Below are 18,941 nucleotides of genomic sequence, written 5' to 3'. Positions count from 1 at the left end.
ATTACCCTGAACACAATGGATTGGGTTATGCTTTTTTCTTTTTCATTTAATAATACACTGTAAATATCTATACCGTAATTTATGTTTCTAAATTTCTAGAATTTAGGTTACATTTTTTCTAGTATAAATAGTACAGAAATAATCAAAACTTTCCAAAAAAATCCCCACACAAAAACTTTCTAAAATGCATATACTGTTTTCTTCCATTACAAAACATAATTCAACCTCTTTTTCATTTGTCATTGTAAGCAGCAATTATTATACTGTTACTATACTGTTATGTTTTTATATTTTTATTTTTTTTAATTTATTTATTTTATGGTGACATTGGTTAACGAAATCCAATAAGTTTCAGCTGTACGCTTTAACAGTAAGGCGTAAATATGCTGTTATATTTTTAGATGAACAACTGTAGAGCTTTGTGCATTTCCTAAATGATCCTAGACTGCTATACCCTTTAGTTTCTGTTCTACCTTTTATACAACACGTTTTATCTTTTGCTTTAAGCTCTCATTTCATGATAATAACATTGTTCCTACTTATTCTAATGTACTGTAGACTGAAAAAACAATTAACCAAAATCGTTATAATATCTTTAATTTTTGGTAGTGTCTGGAGTGATTCTCCTATGGTACATCAATTTATGTACAAACCTTTTAACATCAGATTTTCTTTGATTCACAGACCTTTTCTTATTTTGTCATTTACTTGTTGTTATGTGGCCACATTGTAGATAGTTTAAGTTTCTGAATAAGTGACCTTTGTATCATTGAAGTAATATTTTATGATTGAAATCTCTGCTGTACTCTATATTACTTCAGAAAAACATTGTCATTTTATCTTACCCTGTGCCACTGACTTCTTACCTTTTCTTCATTAATCAGGATTACCTGAGCTGGAATTGGAAGCAATTGATAACCAATTTGGACAACCAGGAACAGGTGATCAGATTCCATGGGCAAATAATGCAGTGACAGCTGTAAATCAGAATAAACCAGAAGAGTGAGTAATATACTTTGTATTTTATAAAGTATCAGATTCCAACTTCTGCAACAAAGAATACTTTTTCCAAACTGGATTCCAATCTGCATTGGTATTTTGTGAGATGTTAACAGAAGTGAATTATCATGAAAAAATAGAAATGGGGGAGGACACGGAGTTAGACTGATTTATTTACTACATGACCTCAAGACTAGTATATATTGTAATTACCAAGAGATTGATACAGTGTACAGCTGTTGGTTTATTTTTCATTTCTTACTTTGCTTTGATTGATTAATATAACGTTTCTGGCACCTGTGGATGACTTGGCCTCAGTACAACAATTATGCTGCTCTTGAGCTTTTAGTTATAGAATTATTTTGTCCAGTTTTACTCTTTGTTTGGAGCAAGAGGGTATAAGGAGGGGAGGTACTTTCTATATGTACTCAGTGCCCCATCTTGATTAGAATTTAATTTCTAATCAGCACAAGGAGCTCTATTTCCATAACAGAATACATCTCATACATAGCAACCAAAGGATGACTAGATAGTACTGAGTGTGATTAAAAGCCTTAACTGTGAACATATGAACTATGTTCCCATTTACCTTCCCTGAAGAAGAATCCTTATAATTATATTAGTAGTATTACTGTTATTTCTATATATTTCTGTTTTATGCATTATTTTATATCAGCTTGGATCTGCTATGTATTTCTACATATGTGTAATCAACACTTTGTTTTTTTGCTTAACACTGAGCATGTTTCATTTTTCTATTTTGAGTACTTTTGTAAACGGTAATCATGTCATGTTATCAGTATGATTTGATCATCTTTGAAAGTTAGGTAATAAAATGTGCACTGTTTTGATTATGGTTCAATTATCAATAATTCAAGGCATCCATAGAATGAATAGAGTAAATCCTAATATAGGCGAAGTGATTTTTTTCTGAGTTTTTAGTTAATTTTTATTTTTTACTTTTGTTAAAAATTATTTTCCCTTTCCTAACCATTTGGTTAATTTTTTAGGCTATTTCTGTAAGCTAACATAAAGAATATATAAACAAAGTTAATGGACAAAAGAATGAAAAATATGTTCATAAATTTCTGCACATTAAGTGTATCAGAGAATTTTCTAGAACTAGACTTGCATATGTGTAGTGTGTGTGTGTATTTGCATTCTTAAGATAGAATAATCACTTGCTATACAGTCTTAAACTTTATCTTTTGATTCTGCAGCCAGTGTATTAGTTCACAATTAGATGAGCTGCTCTGTCCACCGACAACAGTAGAAGGAAGAAATGATGAGAAGGCTCTTCTTGAACAGCTGGTATCCTTCCTCAGCGGCAAGGATGAGACTGAATTGGCTGAATTAGACAGAGCTCTGGGAATTGACAAACTTGTTCAGGTATTTACTAAAGTTGGCATCATCTAAATGATTCATCCCCAAAAAGCTAGAAAATGATTTTTAAGCAAGATTTTTAAATATTGTTCTCACTATGCTTTAGCTTTTTTATAATTTACCCTTTTGAAAGTTAATAAAATATGTAATAGTTAATGGGATTTTTAAACAGAAAATATCATAATAATAATAATTAGAAAGTCTGAGATTAGAAAATCTTCGCCTTTCACTGTGGAACAGAATCTTAGAAGCTCTCCTTAGAATAGAATCCAGATTTATATCATTACTTCTTATTTTAGAACTTAATTTATCCTTTATTCATGCTAGCCTTCATCCTATATTTTCCATGATATTTCAACTTCCAGGTTAGTATTTTTCAGGTTGTGGGATTGAAAAATCAGTTTAGTATGTCATGACACGCATTTTTTAAATGGAATAAATAGTGTAAAATACAAAATATCAGAATGTATAGCCCTTAAAAAGGGGAAGTTATGTTTCATGAAACTCTTCTTTTAGACACCCACGTACACACACACAGCAGGTCACAACTTAAATTATATTTTTTACAATGAGTAATAGTCAAAAGTTTGAAAGTCATAACTCTGTGGCATTCTCTTAGGTCAGCTATAAATTTTTTTTCAAATATTAAACATGAATTCTGTATTTGAGATAGAAAAATGCCTGACTGACCCCCCCTTTAGGAATCTAATTTTGTGGTAACCTATTAAATATAAAATTTGTTGATTCTTAAGCTTTGCAGTGAAGTTCTTTTTAAACCTTTTTGCTGCATTTCATTGATTTAAGGCCTCTATTTTAACTGTGTTTTCATTTCTTTACTGAGATTTTAAAACATCTCAGTTAATCTGGCACTCCATTTCAGAAGTGCCTTTCTGAGGTGATTCTTTTGGGTGGTAAACTTCCAGAGAGCTTCATGGATTCAGCATGAATGAATATGTTTAGAAGACACTTTCTAGAGATAACATGCCCTTAGATCCAGAATTATATAGAGAAGTATGTCATTTACTGGCAGAAATTTATTTGTAAAATGTTTGGCTTATTTTCTAACAGGGAGGTGGATTAGATGTACTATCAGAGAGATTTCCACCACAACAAGCAACACCACCTTTGATGATGGAAGAAAGACCCAACCTGTATTCCCAGCCTTATTCTTCTCCTTCACCTACTGCCAATCTCACTAGCCCTTTCCAAGGCATGGTCAGGCAAAAACCTTCACTGGGGACTATGCCTGTTCAAGTAACACCTCCCCGAGGTGCTTTTTCCCCTGGCATGGGCATGCAGCCCAGGCAAACCCTAAACAGACCTCCAGCTGCACCCAACCAGCTTCGACTTCAACTTCAGCAGCGATTACAGGGACAGCAGCAGGTGAGTACTCTTGTTTAGCACGTGATAGTTTTTAAAGACATATGTTCTTTTTGTTATAAGACAGCCCAGTTGCTACAATAAAGGTGACAAGTCTATTCCCAGACCTTTATGAAAGACTCAAACACCATCTTTGGTCTGCTAGGATAAGAAAAGAGGACACACTCATTCAATTAAAAACTGCTGGCTTATAACAAAGTAGTTTGAGACCTACTTTTGAAAGCAACTTAGTTTTATTTTTTGAGATAAAAATATATTTAAAATGAACATTATACAATTATTAAATTAATAAGAGAAACAGCTTAATTGATAAAAGTATCAAGAGATATTGTCTATGATTGTTGGAACAGAAAATGAAGTTTATTTATGTTGTTTGAAGTTGGAGTGATTAAAGCCTAGTGACGATGTTATATTAGAAGGATGGAGGAAAGGAAAATTTGGGGGTGTTGAGAGTTGTGAGTGAGTTAATGAGCAGGTATAGTGACATAAATATTTAAGATCATATAAGCAGCAAATATAGAGATAATCACCAGAAACCAGGAAAACAACTGGTTAAAAGTATCGTCTCTGGGAAGTGGGACCAGGACTATAGATAGTTGTTTCTTGTTATTAATCCTTCTCTGTTATTTCAAACCATGTGTGTATATTGCTTTAGATTTTTTTTTAAGTATGTCATTTCCTGGTGCCTTACTAATTCAGAAAAGAAGAAAAAGGAGATCAGTTAGAAAGGCAGTATGATATAATAGTTATAAGAGTTAGCTCTAGTTTCAAATCCTAGTTCTAACCTTAGCTTAGGTGAGTTGACAGGCAAATTATTTACCCTTGTAAAGCCTCTTGTTTTTCATCTTGGTTCTTCCTCTGTAAAAAGAATCGATTAACTAATTCCTTTACCTCATAGGTGGTTGTGATTAAATGAGATAATGCATGTAAAGCTTATAACACAATACCTGGCATGTAGTGGCCCTAATAAAAACTAGATAATACTATAAAATTCAATAAATAAATAATATGAAATGTGCTTTTATTTCACTTAAAAAGATGATGAAAGGCAGAAAAAAAGGGAAAGACAAAACAGGAAAAAAAATTTAATGGTAGAATAACAAAGAAAGGAATCATTTTTTAAGTGCTGGAGTGAAATAAAGGACTCAAAGAGGAATTAAGGGGAGAGGGGGAAGAAACGAGCAACAAAGAAGGGGAATAGTAATATGTTCTGAGTTAAGTTAAAGATAAACTACTTCTTGTTATAACTCATCCATCATAGATAGAGAGCATAAGAATAAAGAATGCTTAATAGTTCTCCTGTACTTAATTTTTCATAAAACGTATTTAGGGGGACTGTATTAAGTACTGTGAGGAATACAAAGAATAAAACGTACAGACAGCTTTCAGAAGTTACAGTCGGCTCGGGATATTCAGAACATATATACCTGAAAAGTTACGTAACAATGCCAGCACTAAGTGATTTAGTGCTAAACCAAAAAAGTACAGGAAAATGTAGCTATGCTGATTTCCTCCTTTTACAGGATATAGTTCAGTAAAAACTGCCTAAGTTAAAGGTTTAGTGAGCAAGGCCAGCACAACAATCTAGGTCAGGTTTGTGAATAGATGAAATGATAATTCATACTTAGTTCAGAAAAAAACTTGCTTTTACTTTGATTTGCTCCTAAAGCAACCGACCAGCAGAGTAGCCATGCAAAGGATATACATGAAATAAGGATGTAAATAGTTGAACATGACTCCTCATTGCTTCCTTTAAATATTACGGAAGTATGTCCAAAGCTTAGAGTTCTTAGTAGCCCAACAGACTGAAATATCCATCAAATGGGAGAAATAACAAAATTTGGGCGCACTATATTTTAAGCCTCTAGATATGTCAGTACACAAAAATAATTTATACTGCCTTATAAGACAGTAACTCTGCTACCTAAGGAGCCATATTATCTAGACCTACTCTCTGGGTTTTGGGCCATAAGTTCTGTTCATCAGTGGGTGCTCAGTCCATAGTGATTTTTGCACTACAGATGCTCAGAATCTTCCATGTGTGTCTACTTAAGGCAGCGGTCCCCAACCTTTTTGGCACCAGGAACCAGTGCTCCTATGAGAGTCTAATGACTGATGATCTGAGTTGGAGTTGGGGCTGAGGCGGTGATGCCAGCACTGGGGAGCTGCTTCAAATACAGATGAAGCCTCGCTTGCTCGCTGGCCACTCACCTCCTGCTATGCGGCCCACTTCCTAACAGGCCATGGACCTATACTGGTCCATGGCCCGGGGGTTGGAGACCCCTGCACTTCAGGGCTCCCTGTGAGAAGGTCTGGCCAAAGCTTTTCTTAATCAGTGTCTCAGTTTTAAGATGCTGTCAGCAACAAGGAAGGAAAAAAGATCAATTCAAAGTAGTAAAAAAAATATTTTGACTCAAATATTGACATGATACAAAATAGAGACAGGTCCAGATGTGGTTACTTCAGAGACTCAAGGATGTTATCAAGGACCCAGGTTCTTTCTATTTGTTTACTGTGTAATCCTTGGCAACTAGAAAAAGAGCTGCCATCATTACAAATATGACCTGCAAGCAAAACTGTCTAGCAGGGGAAAAAGGGACTGCCTCTTTCCTCTGCATCTCAGAGCCTTTCTTCAGAGGGCTCTTGCTCCTCTTTCTCTCCCATCCCACCCCCTCAAAGTGAAGAAGTGTTCACATCTGCCTAGCCATGACTAAGTCACATGTACATACTTAACCAATTGCTGGCAAGGATTGACTTACAGTACTTATAGATTATCCCTTGAGGTATGTGATTTGGGATAGTTAGCTGAATAAAATCCTATTCTATCATCCAGGAAAAGGAGAAGAGTAAACGGCTGTGTGGTGGCAATAACAGTACCTGATAAAACCAAGAAACTGAGGTTTAAATATGTTTAAAGCTATACAGGTAAATTCACAGTTGGGATCAAATTGGTGAACTGTGGAACATCTGTACTTTCTCCTGCCTTAAATTCCATTAAATGACAGGTCGTATATTTTAATTGAGTAAGTTCATATCAGAGCAGAAAAAAAGAATACCATCTTATCATACTAAAAGTTTTGAAATATATAGAATTTTGAAATATAGAAAGCAAATCTGAGAAAGAAACAAAATTATCATGTGCAAATAATATGACTTGCTCACATAGAAAATCCGAGAGAATATACAGAGAACTTAGAACTAACAGATAAGTTCAGCAAGGTTTCTGGATAAAAGAAATAAAAATCAACGACAAGCCTTTTGATTAGCAACAACCAATTAGAGAATATAATTTCAAAATATGTCACCATATGCAAAAGTTAGAAAATTATAAACCATAATTGAAAGTCACAAAGAAAATCCAAATAAAGGATACTTATGAATTGAAAGACTATCATAAAGATGGCAGTCATTCTGAAATTAATCTATAAATTCAGTGGAATTCCAATCAGAATCTCAACATGGAATTTGACAAATAGATGCTAAATTTGTTTTAGAAGCGTGAATACAGTCTTAAAGAAGAATAAGGATGAACTCACCCTACCGGATACCAAGATTTAAAACCAAGTTTTAGAAATTAAAATAATGTAGAACTGGCATAGGGATAGACAGACAGTTCTACTGATTGGAACAAAATAGAGCACAGAGACACACCCAGATGTATATAGAAACTTAATAAGTGACAGAGGTGACAGTCACTGGGGAAAGAATGGCCTGCGTAATAAATGCTGGTACATTTGGCTGTCCATAAAGGGGGAAAAATTAAATTCGATCCTTACCTTATACCATACATAAAAATAAATTCTAGGTGGTTTAATGACCTAAATGTGAATATGAGAAGATCTCTATTGCCCCTTAAAATTTTTTGCATTAAAATGTAAAACTTTTAAGTTAACAGATACCATAAACAAGGTTTAAGACGAGCTACAGACTCAGGGAAGTTATTTCAGGAAAGATATTTGCAACCCCATATAACAGACAAAGGATTAGTATCTAGAATACATCAGATTCATAACATGGTGTTTTTAATACACTTACCTCACTTGATTGATATCATCTGTTTATTTGTTGGTCATATCCTCTTCTTCCTTCTTCCCTCTTGCCAAACGCAGGAGATGTAAGCATCTAATTGTCAGGAAGTTAACACAGTACCTGATGATTCAAGAAAAGAAAGGGATATACTCAGGTCTACATCGTAGTTTTTTCTTTTTAATGGATCTTAAGATCAGTTTTAAAAACATGGTTTCTTGACTATAAGTATATCCCATCAACTAGAATATGGTACACAAGGCGCAAAAAGATTTTAAGATTTTTAGTTTGACTCTATAGTTGTGAATAATCCCCAGTTGGCGGACAGGAGGAGGAAGAATAGAGGATGTAGGAAACTAGAATAGATGCCCTGGTTGAGATTTTTTAAAAAGGCAAAAATGACGGAAAGAGCTGGTGATTAAAAAGAAATACAGAGTTAAAGTCTTTAGGTGTAGTGTCTGCTTCCATCTCAAATAAGCAAAGACTCAAGAAATATTTCCATAATACCTATAAAGAACTTGTAAAGTTCTATTTTTGGACAAGAGCAGAAAAAATGGGTAGACCTGCTGCTTATCGAAAATTGTATAACACTGGTTGACAAAAAATAGAATTATTCTATTCTAGTTTCATTTTCCTCTTCTCCAGCAAGGGACATGGTTTTCGTACTATCAAGAAAAGAATAATATGAAGAGAGAGTAACAGTCGAAAGAGATAAAGAAATATGGTATACTTAGGCAAGTCCCAATACGTTATGTGGTAGGGTGCTGAAGAAAGGTATGGATCTGCCATAAGAACCACTATTGATCATCTTTTATATATTAGGGAATAGAAGCAACCAGAAAATTGAACTAAGATCAAAGAGCAGAAACTGCAGAGAAGCAGATTTCACCTCTAGATTTCTGGCAATGAAAACTGCCTGATGAAAGCATAGACTTCTTCAAAAAACTCTCTTATAAGAATTTATGCAGTGGCTGTGTCAGAGGTCTCACCCTTGGCTCCATTAACATTTTAGAGCTGGGCGATTCTTGTTAGCGGGGGGATGGGAGGCTTCTCATGCGCTGAAGGGTGTTCAGTAGACTCCCTGGTCTCTACCCACCACATGCTGGTAGGAACCTTTCCCTAATCATGACATCCAAAAATGTCTTCCTTAGAAGATTGCTCTAGGAGTTAATAGTTAAATGTCAGAAAAAAAGGTTTGTGATAAATAAGTTATATAGTATATCCTCTTCGTGGAGATTCACAATGCGCTTTGGCCAGTTAAAGGCTCATAGAGTTACTGCAGTAAGGAAATCTGTCTCACCTTGCGTAACCCATCGTTTCTAGTACTTAATACAGCACAGCGTGCTATTTTTCCGGCACATCTATTAATATCCTGCAGAACAATGTTCTTTAGAACACCAATTTGGGAAATGCTGGTCTAAAGTAATTACTTCTTCCAGTTAAATAAATAGTCCATTTTCTCAGACCATTTGTTTCTTACATAATTCTCTTCAGCTAATGAAATCACATCAGATTTTCCCCCAAATATGTACCCATTAGACAGGTACCCTCCAGTGAGAAATACCTCAGCTTTTCCATTTATCTTCCAGACCTTTGTAGAATATACTATATTGTATACTTACTTTTTTACTCACAATAGTTTTATGATCTAGAGCTGTTTCTTTCCATTATTGCACTTACCTGAAATAACTAAGCATTAAAAAAATTTTTAAATATGTAAAATGTATGTGTGTATTTAACGACAGCATTTATGGCAGAGCATTTAAAAGTAGAATACATACACGTGTAATATATATGCATATAGATACATGCACATGGATATATGTACATGTGTATAGTATGTATGGCTATGTATATACATATATGTACATGTGTATGTGTTATACTTTTAAGTGATCGGCCATATTTAGTGTTCTGCAGGCAGGAAATACTTGATGTTAGGAATTACCAACCTTTGGCAAATAAACATGGGAAATAATCTTATTAAATCTAGATCACTAAAACTTGTTAGTAACGAAAAAATGTGTTACCTATAAGGGCTGTGCTATGTTTGTGTGTAGAAATACGATATCTCATTTTGTCGTTTTTTTCTAGTTGATACACCAAAATCGGCAAGCTATCTTGAACCAATTTGCAGCAAATGCTCCTGTTGGTATCAACATGAGATCAGGCATGCAGCAGCAAATTACACCCCAGGTAATGTGAGGAAACCAGACATTGTTAGCACTTTTCTAATCCAACCCGTGTTGACTTGAGTGTCTTTGAAATGATCTGTGAGCTGATCTTTTAATGGTGTTTATTAGTGTAGCTGTCTTCTAGAATGAATTTATCATGAACTTGTGATACTCCTTACTGATATTTGATCAGAAGCCAAGGGTTCTTTGTTTTGTTTTATTGTTATTGTTGCCATCGCTATTAGATACAGCTGACTAAGCAGAAAACTCTTACTGTTGTACTAAATTGTATCAGTAATAAGAAGCCTAAGATATGAGACTATGTGAATGGTAATGAAACCTGATCCAAACCCAGTCACATTGCTGAGTTATATTAACTATCTCATGTTCTCTGTTCTGTCTGATCATCAGCATTTTCTATATTTTATTTATTTGAACATCCCTTGTATATGAACCCAGAGCCACCGGAACTTTAAACATAAAAAGAACTGGGTGGCCTTCTAAGTATTATCTAGAAATCACTCCCTACTTCTGCACATACTTTAACATTTTTGCTTCCACCACTTTTTTTCTGTTTCCTTAACCAAGTTTACATAAAAGTTGGGGAACTGAGGAATTTTAGAGAGGAGTCAAACAAAACTCTTCTTTTCTCCATAAAATGGACCTGGTTGGATTTGGGGCAAATACAGAAAGCCAACACTAACTATAAGGGTAAATATTAACAGAAACTGCTGGTTAGCAATAGATACTGGCATCTTCATCCAGATTTGGGTTTCTCTGTCTCATAAATCTCAGTGGTTAGCTCATGCAAGGGTAATTAGATTATAAGGACAGAAGACATTTTTTTTTGGAATTCACATAAAGATGATTTCTACCAGAAAGTCATATGTCACAGTTTCTTCTAGATTGGACTATATCTAGTTGACATGTTTAATTTTAATGGAGCCATTGCTTTAATCTGATCCTCAATCTGATTAAATTGACATTTTCTGAGGAAGGCTTTACTGACATGCCATATTGCTTTGCAAATTAAACCAAAAAGCGATTTCAACCTAATTTTACCACTTTTTTCTTCATAATCTTATAGCTATTAAAATACTTATTCTAATGTCTAGAGTAGTCTTGTAACTACAGCAGTGATATAAAAAATGCTGGTTCCCATTTATTTCTGTTTATTATTTTACTTCTAATTAGTTATTTTCTTTTTAAGCAATAATTTATTTAGCATTGTATCCTGGATTTCTGATTTTTCCTTTTTAATGGTATTTGTAGGTTTTTCTAACTGTAAAGATAATATGTTTATTATAGATAATTTAGAAAATACAGAAAAGTATATATGAAAAAAATTAAAATCACCTGTAATCACATTTTATTCATTTAAGTAAGATGATGTAAGTTAGAAAAGGGGGAAACTGAATTTCTCTGTATTAGAAACAGTAAATTTTTTGGAAAAGGAAGTCTCCTAACAACCTAATGTCAGATAAGATAGAAGTCACCAAGCACATTTTCTTTCTCTTCTTTATGGTTTTCTTGTTTCTTTTAACAGTTTTCATGACCTGTGTTATAATACTAATCAATATAGACTTTCTTTGACTTTTCTCAGTTCTGTGTGACTTTTGAGAATTTGCATTTAACGCATTTTAATGGTCAGGCATTGTTTTAGCGTTTCTCAACTACCTTTGATCTACAAAATGTGTTTAATTCAGTTTCTCCCCTGTGATAATTACTTAAGAGGTTTTTGTTCCTTTTCTGTTTTATTTTCCTTTGTACACTGATAATTGCTACCTATTTTGTTGCCCCAAGCTACTAGGCTTTATCTTGTAAGCTTTCCAAGATAGGTAGCAATTATAATAATACTAGTAAGTGAGGCATTTTTCCTCCTTTGCAGCCACCCCTGAATGCCCAAATGTTGGCACAGCGCCAGCGGGAGTTATACAGTCAACAGCACCGACAGAGGCAGCTAATACAGCAGCAAAGAGCCATGCTCATGAGGCAACAAAGCTTTGGGAACAACCTCCCTCCCTCCTCTGGACTGCCAGTTCAAATGGGGAATCCCCGTCTTCCTCAGGGTGCCTCGCAGCAATTCCCCTACCCACCAAACTATGGTACAAATCCAGGAACCCCACCTGCTTCTACCAGCCCATTTTCACAACTGGCAGCAAATCCTGAGGCAGCACTGGCCAGCCGCAACAGCATGGTGAACAGAGGCATGACGGGAAACCTGGGAGGACAGTTTGGCACTGGGATCAATCCTCAGATGCAGCAGACTGTGTTCCAGTACCCAGGATCAGGTACGAGGGCCACGACTGTGTCGCTTTTACAAGTCCTGCATGTAGGCCTCTCTTTCTGTGTGTTTCAGTTCAGTGACACTAAATGGCTGAGTGGTTTGAGGCTATTCTCTTAGATATCTAAGGTTATTAAATTAAAGGGTCTATAAGGACCTGTCTGACTAAAATTTGTAATGTTCTGTATGTACATTTTCTCTCATGGAGCCCTATAAGAATCTAATGAAAGTCTACTTCGGACAGTGGGTTTAAGAACATTAACTCAAAGCTTGGATACAGTTTTTTTCATTATGTTGGAGATTTTGTGTTTGATAGCTTACATAAGGACAATTAATCTTCACAAAGTATCTCAAACTTCTCATTAGTGTCACCACTCTTAACTGCTTAGGTTGTGAGCTATTCCTGCAATATTTGGCAGCTTTCTGGCTTCTAAAGGGTTTTTGTCTTTTTTAATCTTTCATTTGCACTGTCTCTGTTCCATTCTTTTTCCTAGGCGATATCTTTTTTTACTTCTCTTTCACTTTGAGGTTCTAATAGGTAGTGATTAAGTACATTTGATGCATCCATCATGTTTAATCAAACTTTGATGCAAAATTAATGGCAAATTCCTGAAAAAAAATTGAAATAAATCCCTGAATTTTATAAGTGAAAGAAAAAGTAAATTTTAAGGCTGCTTAAAAATGAATTTTAGGTTTTAAGAGAAGGCTGCTGTTTGACTTGAAAAAATGGTGAAGTTATATAGAGATTTTTGACGTGGCAATGTGCTTATCAACTTTGACAGCCAAATCAATTTAGACTTTTCATTCTTATGGCAGCAAGTGCTAGAATACTTTGACTACTAAATTAACTATCTAGGGAGACTTGTGTCAGAGAACATCAGAATTCTTTAAGACCTTTTAATAAAAATTATGCCACATCAGTTCTTTTGTCCTCAAGACAATGAAGTCATCTTTGGCTGGTTTATATCTCTGACACTATCTGTGTGGGCGATGAAAGGATTATAAATCCATATTTTTAATTATAAGATTATATAAACAGGAATGGCCTTCAGAAGAGTTTTATTTCTTAAGATTTATGTATACAAAGAATTTGACAAGGCTCTTTCACTTTCTCCTGCAGAAGTACTCCCTTCAACGTTGGAAGACTTCTATAGTTATCTGTGTCCCCATTCCTCTTCCAAAATGGCAACTTAGCCTAAACAGCAAATAGATTCTTAGCACTCATGATATGAATTTCATATCCTTGAATCAAAAGATTTATCTCATTCATTGGTGGGGAAATACTAACTATAAGTAAACCAAAAATTAATAAATTCTCCAAGGATTTCTTTCTCTTATAAAAATAAAAATTTTCAGTCAATTTTCAGTCACGCTGTTTACAACCTCTTCTCTGGAAACTTCCTTTCCTGCTCTCGTGCCTTGACAAAGCCACCTGGAAAGCCCCGGTTCCAGTGAAGTTGACAAGATTTCTTTCAGGGTTGTGGGTCCAGTCTTTGATCTATTGCATGTCAGTATATAGAACACAGTAATTGAGGTGGCGAGTGGGTAGACTTTCCTTCTTTAGCAGGCAGGCAGCATAACCAGATGTGTTGCCACTCATCATAGGTGCTTTATCTGGTACCTGGATTTTTCTTCCAGCCAAACTTTTGATTAACCAAAAGTACTTTCCACAAAATAAGCATTTTTCTTTGATAAAGCCAGCAGTCACACTACAAACAAAACCCAGAAGGTGTGTACAGAGGAGAGAGTACTAACTTCGTCCAGGTGCAGACTGAAATGAAATGTCAGAGCTTTCAGTTCTTCCATGAACTGCTTCAAAATAATAGAAGGTTCTTAGTTTTTCTGGAAAGCATAAGAACAATTAAAGAGGAAATGTTTTAATTTCTTCCACTGCTCTAAGCTATAAACTTGCTTTGATATGATCAGCAGCCTGCTAGGAGGCTTCAAGACCAGGTTTTGTGTTGGTACAAATTCAAGTTCTGGAATAGTTCTAACCTTTTCAAAGCAAGCCTTCTCAAAAAAAAAAAAAAAAAAAGCCACAACTTGTTTTTATAAATAAAGTTTTATTGGAACACAGCCATTCTCATTAGCTTACACATTGTTTATGGCTGATTTCACACAACAGAATTGAGTAGTTGTTGCAGAAACCTTAGAGCCTGCGAAACCAAAAATATTTACTGTCTGGCCCTTTGCATAAAAAGTTTGCTTTGGCATCTTCAGCTTAACATCGGCCCAAAATAGATGAAAGAACATGTAGGTAAACTGTTACAGAGAATGCTTTCTTTTATTTCTGAAAACAGAATTTTTCTGGATTATGCTGTGAAGATAAGTGCACTAGAACAGAATTAGACATTTAAAATTTGTTTTATACTAAGACAGTATTCAAAGTAAATATGGGGGATTTTTTAAAAATTTTGTACCCACTTCGTGAATTCTTTGAAACCCATCCAGAGCCCCCTTTTCTGTGAACTGCACAGTAAAATGCTACTCCACCTATTCCTCCTCAGTGATCTTATCGACTCCTGTGGCTTCAGTGACCTCTTCATACTAATGGCTCTGTTCTCTATCTCTAACCAGATCTCTCTCTTGCGTGTACCACTGCCTGCTGGACAGACATACTTGAATTTTCCACCAACAACCCAAACTCAACTTGTCCAAAGCTAGACTCATCAACTCCACTTGCCCTTCCCTCCATGTCTCAGTGTTCCAGTTATAACAAACTTCTCAAGTTCCAGGAAGAGGCCATACGTTGCTCTGTTTTACTCCTAGGCCTTTGTACATCCTGAACCCTCTGTCTAAAATATCCTTCCCTCACCTGTCTCATCTCTGTTCCTTTCTCCCCTCAAAGGTATCTCCTCTGGGAAGCCTTCCCTGCCGACACTCCCAATTATGAGCACTTACCACCCTGTCTTAGAGCCACTTGTTAACCTAGCTGCCTTTCTTTTTAAACAGCAAATTCCGTGAGTGAGCTAAGTGTGATTTTTTAACCTTTTTTTTTCGCAAGTGCTTAGCACAGTGAGACTTTGCAGATGTAAAAGAATGGGAGGTTGAATCTTGATTCTCGTTGCTGCTGCCAAATGTCTGTGAGGTTGTTCATGGTCCAGCAAGGAGAATTTGTATGGTCTAGGCAAAGATGGAATTGTAGACTTTAAACTAGGTTGTCTGATTCAAGGAGTACAAGGTTCAATGTAGTGGCAGGACTGTACTAAAACTGTAACTTCCACTCCAATTCATTATTGACAGGCTGATTCTTTCTACTAAAATTAGATCATCAGATAAGGAAAACATGGGCAGTTAAAATGTGACATAAGGCCAGAAAGAAGTGTCAAAAAGCATGCCACCGTACTTGGAGTCTCATTTATTTTTTACTTGACCCTCACAGAGTAATATCCAAAATGTGATAAGTCTCTTTTCCCCCTCACATAGATGTTTTTTCTGAAAGAAATTATTTCTTCATAAATAAGATTAAAAACGGATTAGGGACAGACAAGTATTTTTTAAGAATCACAACCAAAATAGTTGAAATTTAAAATATAGAATTAATGCAAAGACAGTTAACATATATGAAGATAGTAAAGACGATGGGGAAAAAACCCACCCTGTAGAGTCATAAATGGGAAAAAATTTTTCCTTTATATATTCTATGTCAAAATTATTAACCAGAGATTAAATTATATATGGAGGAAGCATCAAAGAGAAAGTATGTAGCTTTACATAATCTTTATTTTTAAAAAAGGTGTAAACATTTAGTAAAAGAAAAAAAACTGTATACAGTCTATATAGTTGGCTCAACTTTCACAGAAAATTTAAAATTGTCTATAAAAAAACAAAAGTGAATAAATTACATCTCTGACCAGATTAACCAAGCCAAAAAAAGAGAAAAGTCATTGTATCAGCAATGATAATACAATATTGTACTGGCATGTACAATTATGTTTACAAAGAGACATCAAGGACATGGAAACATGCATATGATATAATGATAAGGGAAAGAAGCAACAAAATTCTGAAATATTTTATAGAGGAAGATTTGAAGGAATTATACTAAATTATGGGTAATCAAATTATAAAATTCTTTTTTTCTTGCACCTTTATAACTTTCTCAAAAGCATTTAACTGGAAATGTATTTTTCAGGAAAAAAAACAAAAAAGAATACAAAATGCTAACATAACAAATCGTAAAAGGACCCATTTTTACTTTTTTAAATTGTTATAAGCTCAATTTTTTGCCAAGATGGAGTAACGGGGACTAGATTTATTCTCCTATCTGAAACAAACAAACAAAAAAATCAAAGGACATTGAAACAGCAGTTCTCAAAATTGCCCAGACTGCGCAGCAGGAGGGGGCATCTACCAGGAGCAGGTGGTTTCCCAAGATGAGCTGGGAGTCTGGGAAAGCCAAGGCAGCTAGAAGCCTCAGGGCACAGTCCCAGAGAAGAGGGAGTCACAGAGAGAGAACTACAAGGATATGCACAGGGTCTCACTTAGGTCTTCAGCTGAGGAGTGGGGGTGGGGTGGGGGTGGGGGGGTGTGTGTATACATACACAAACCAAGGCCAGAGAAGAACACCTGAAAAGAGTAGAGGGAATAGTCTTCGAAGTTCACACAGAGCCAGTCCCTCTTCCCACCAGCCAGAATAGAAAACTCTTAATTCATGGAGTATTAGGCAGAATTCTCAGAAGGTTTTGCCTCAGTAATGGGCAATACAACCCTTCTCTTGTCTCTTTGGGCACAAGACTCAAAAAGAATTAAACTGTTACCATGTAACATAACCATAACCCAGACAAATGTCAAAAATATTTTTAAATTTTTTTAAATTGAGAACCTAACTAAAAGTCACAAGGTATGATATCATTTTTAAGTTACCAGGCAAGCAAAGAAGCAGGAAAATAGAACCAATAATGAGGAGAAAAATCAGTTCAACAAAACCAATCCAGAAATTACACAAATGATAGAATTAGTAGACAGGAATGTTAAGACAATTATAAATTATACATTTATTCCATATGTTCAAGAAGGTAGAAGAAAGTGTGAACATGTTAAGTAAAAGTATGGAAGATATTTTAAAAATCCAAATCAAACTTCTAGAGACAAAAACTACAGTGTCTGAGACAAAAAAATTATATGAATGGGATGACTACTAGTTTCAAAAATAAAGTTATAACAATCAAGACAGTGTAGTGTTGGGATAAGTATAGACATGCAATACAGAGCACTGCAACAGAATGAGTGACTTTTCCGTTCAGTTGATTTTCGATAGTTAAACCATTAACTATCCTGAATGAATAGGAACAAACTACTGATAAATGCTACAGAATGATTGAACCTCAAAAAAGTATGCTAAGTGAAGGAAGCCAAACACAAAACACCTCATATGATTACATTTATATATAATTTCCAAAAAAGGGCAAATCTGTAAAGACAAAGTAGATTAGTGGTTGCCTAAGGCTAAGGTGGGATGGGTGTTGACTACAGACAGGTACAGGGAATACAGAGGTGATGAAAATGTCTAAACTGGGTTGTGGCGATGGTTGCACAACTCAATAAATTTACTAAAAATCATTGAATTGTGCAGTTCAGTGAGTGAATATTATGCTATGTAGATTATATCTCAATAAAGCTTAAAAAAAAGACAGGGAAGGGAAGAAGAGCCCACAAAGATGACTAAGGAGGAGTGGCCAACAAAACTCATATTTCATTTCACACGTGGGGTTTTTTTTTCCCTTTTCAACTTATTACACAAGTAACCTGTCATGTGTGTTCATGTATATTTTTAATGCTTAATTTGTGTAAGCAAAATAGAACAGAAAAAAATAATATATAATTTTGGTACCCAAATCAACATCTTAGAATGGAAATCATTCTTCCCAAACGTATTTTATATGTTTATTCATCTCTCTTGTTTATAGTGAAATTTCCTGCTTTACTTTTAAGAGACTGAAATTGTTTCCCTACTCTGTTGATTAGGATATTTCTAAATCTATAATGACGGATCTTTATTTTTTCTTTTATAGAGTTAATAAATTTACAGAGTATTCACATAAATAAATTTGTATCAATTTGCAGGAATGGTTCCTCAAGGCGAGGCCAACTTTGCTCCGTCTTTGAGCCCTGGGAACTCCATGGTGCCAATGCCAATCCCTCCTCCTCAGACCTCTCTGCTCCAGCAGACTCCGCCTGCGTCTGGGTACCAGTCACCAGACATGAAGGCCTGGCAGCAGGGGGCAATGGGAAACAACAAGTAAGGAGGCAGTTTTTATGTATGGGCATCCCTGTTACTCTGCGGCACGTAAGAACAGCCATTCCTTCACAATCTAAACAGATTATTGGCTACTGCCATTTGCAAACTCAGAGAACTGAATTTTATGTTATCAACAAAGAAAAATAATGATTTTTAAATCCTTTAAGTAATTTTCAAGGCAAATTTATGTGTTTACAGTCGAGAGAAGCGGTCTGGTGGCCCCCAACCTTTTTGTCCCACCCCCCGCACACCTGAAGAATATGATCAACTTTCATGAGTAACAGAGCTTCCGTAGGACAAATGTAGAAATGAGTACTTTTTAAAAAATATTTCTCTATAAAAAAACACTTAAAAAATCTGAAGTAGGATTGGCAAAATGTTAGAATTCAGCAGAGCTGAATTTAAATAGGTTTCACTCTTCTCAGTATGTTTTAAAGATTTCATAGGAACAGTA

General features: G+C 35.2%; 1 protein-coding gene across 6 annotated transcripts in view; it reads left to right on the top strand.

Annotated features, from left to right (window-relative positions):
• NCOA1 (nuclear receptor coactivator 1) overlaps positions 1 to 18,941 on the top strand; it is a 149,936-nt gene that overhangs the window by 117,575 nt on the left and 13,420 nt on the right. For all 6 annotated transcript variants that reach the window (XM_011356558.2, XM_011356562.2, XM_011356557.2 and 3 more), the window contains 6 exons: positions 885 to 1,002; positions 2,220 to 2,388; positions 3,451 to 3,765; positions 9,883 to 9,984; positions 11,851 to 12,253; positions 18,313 to 18,487. In XM_011356558.2, the coding sequence (XP_011354860.1) occupies positions 885 to 1,002; positions 2,220 to 2,388; positions 3,451 to 3,765; positions 9,883 to 9,984; positions 11,851 to 12,253; positions 18,313 to 18,487 (1,282 nt within the window). The remainder of the gene's footprint in view (positions 1 to 884; positions 1,003 to 2,219; positions 2,389 to 3,450; positions 3,766 to 9,882; positions 9,985 to 11,850; positions 12,254 to 18,312; positions 18,488 to 18,941) is intronic.

Source organism: Pteropus vampyrus, unplaced genomic scaffold (assembly GCF_000151845.1).
Source record: "Pteropus vampyrus isolate Shadow unplaced genomic scaffold, Pvam_2.0 Scaffold28, whole genome shotgun sequence".
In the NCBI taxonomy this organism is placed as follows: domain Eukaryota; kingdom Metazoa; phylum Chordata; class Mammalia; order Chiroptera; family Pteropodidae; genus Pteropus; species Pteropus vampyrus.
Note: the sequence above shows the minus strand (reverse complement) of the source record. Positions and strands in the feature narration are given on the sequence as shown.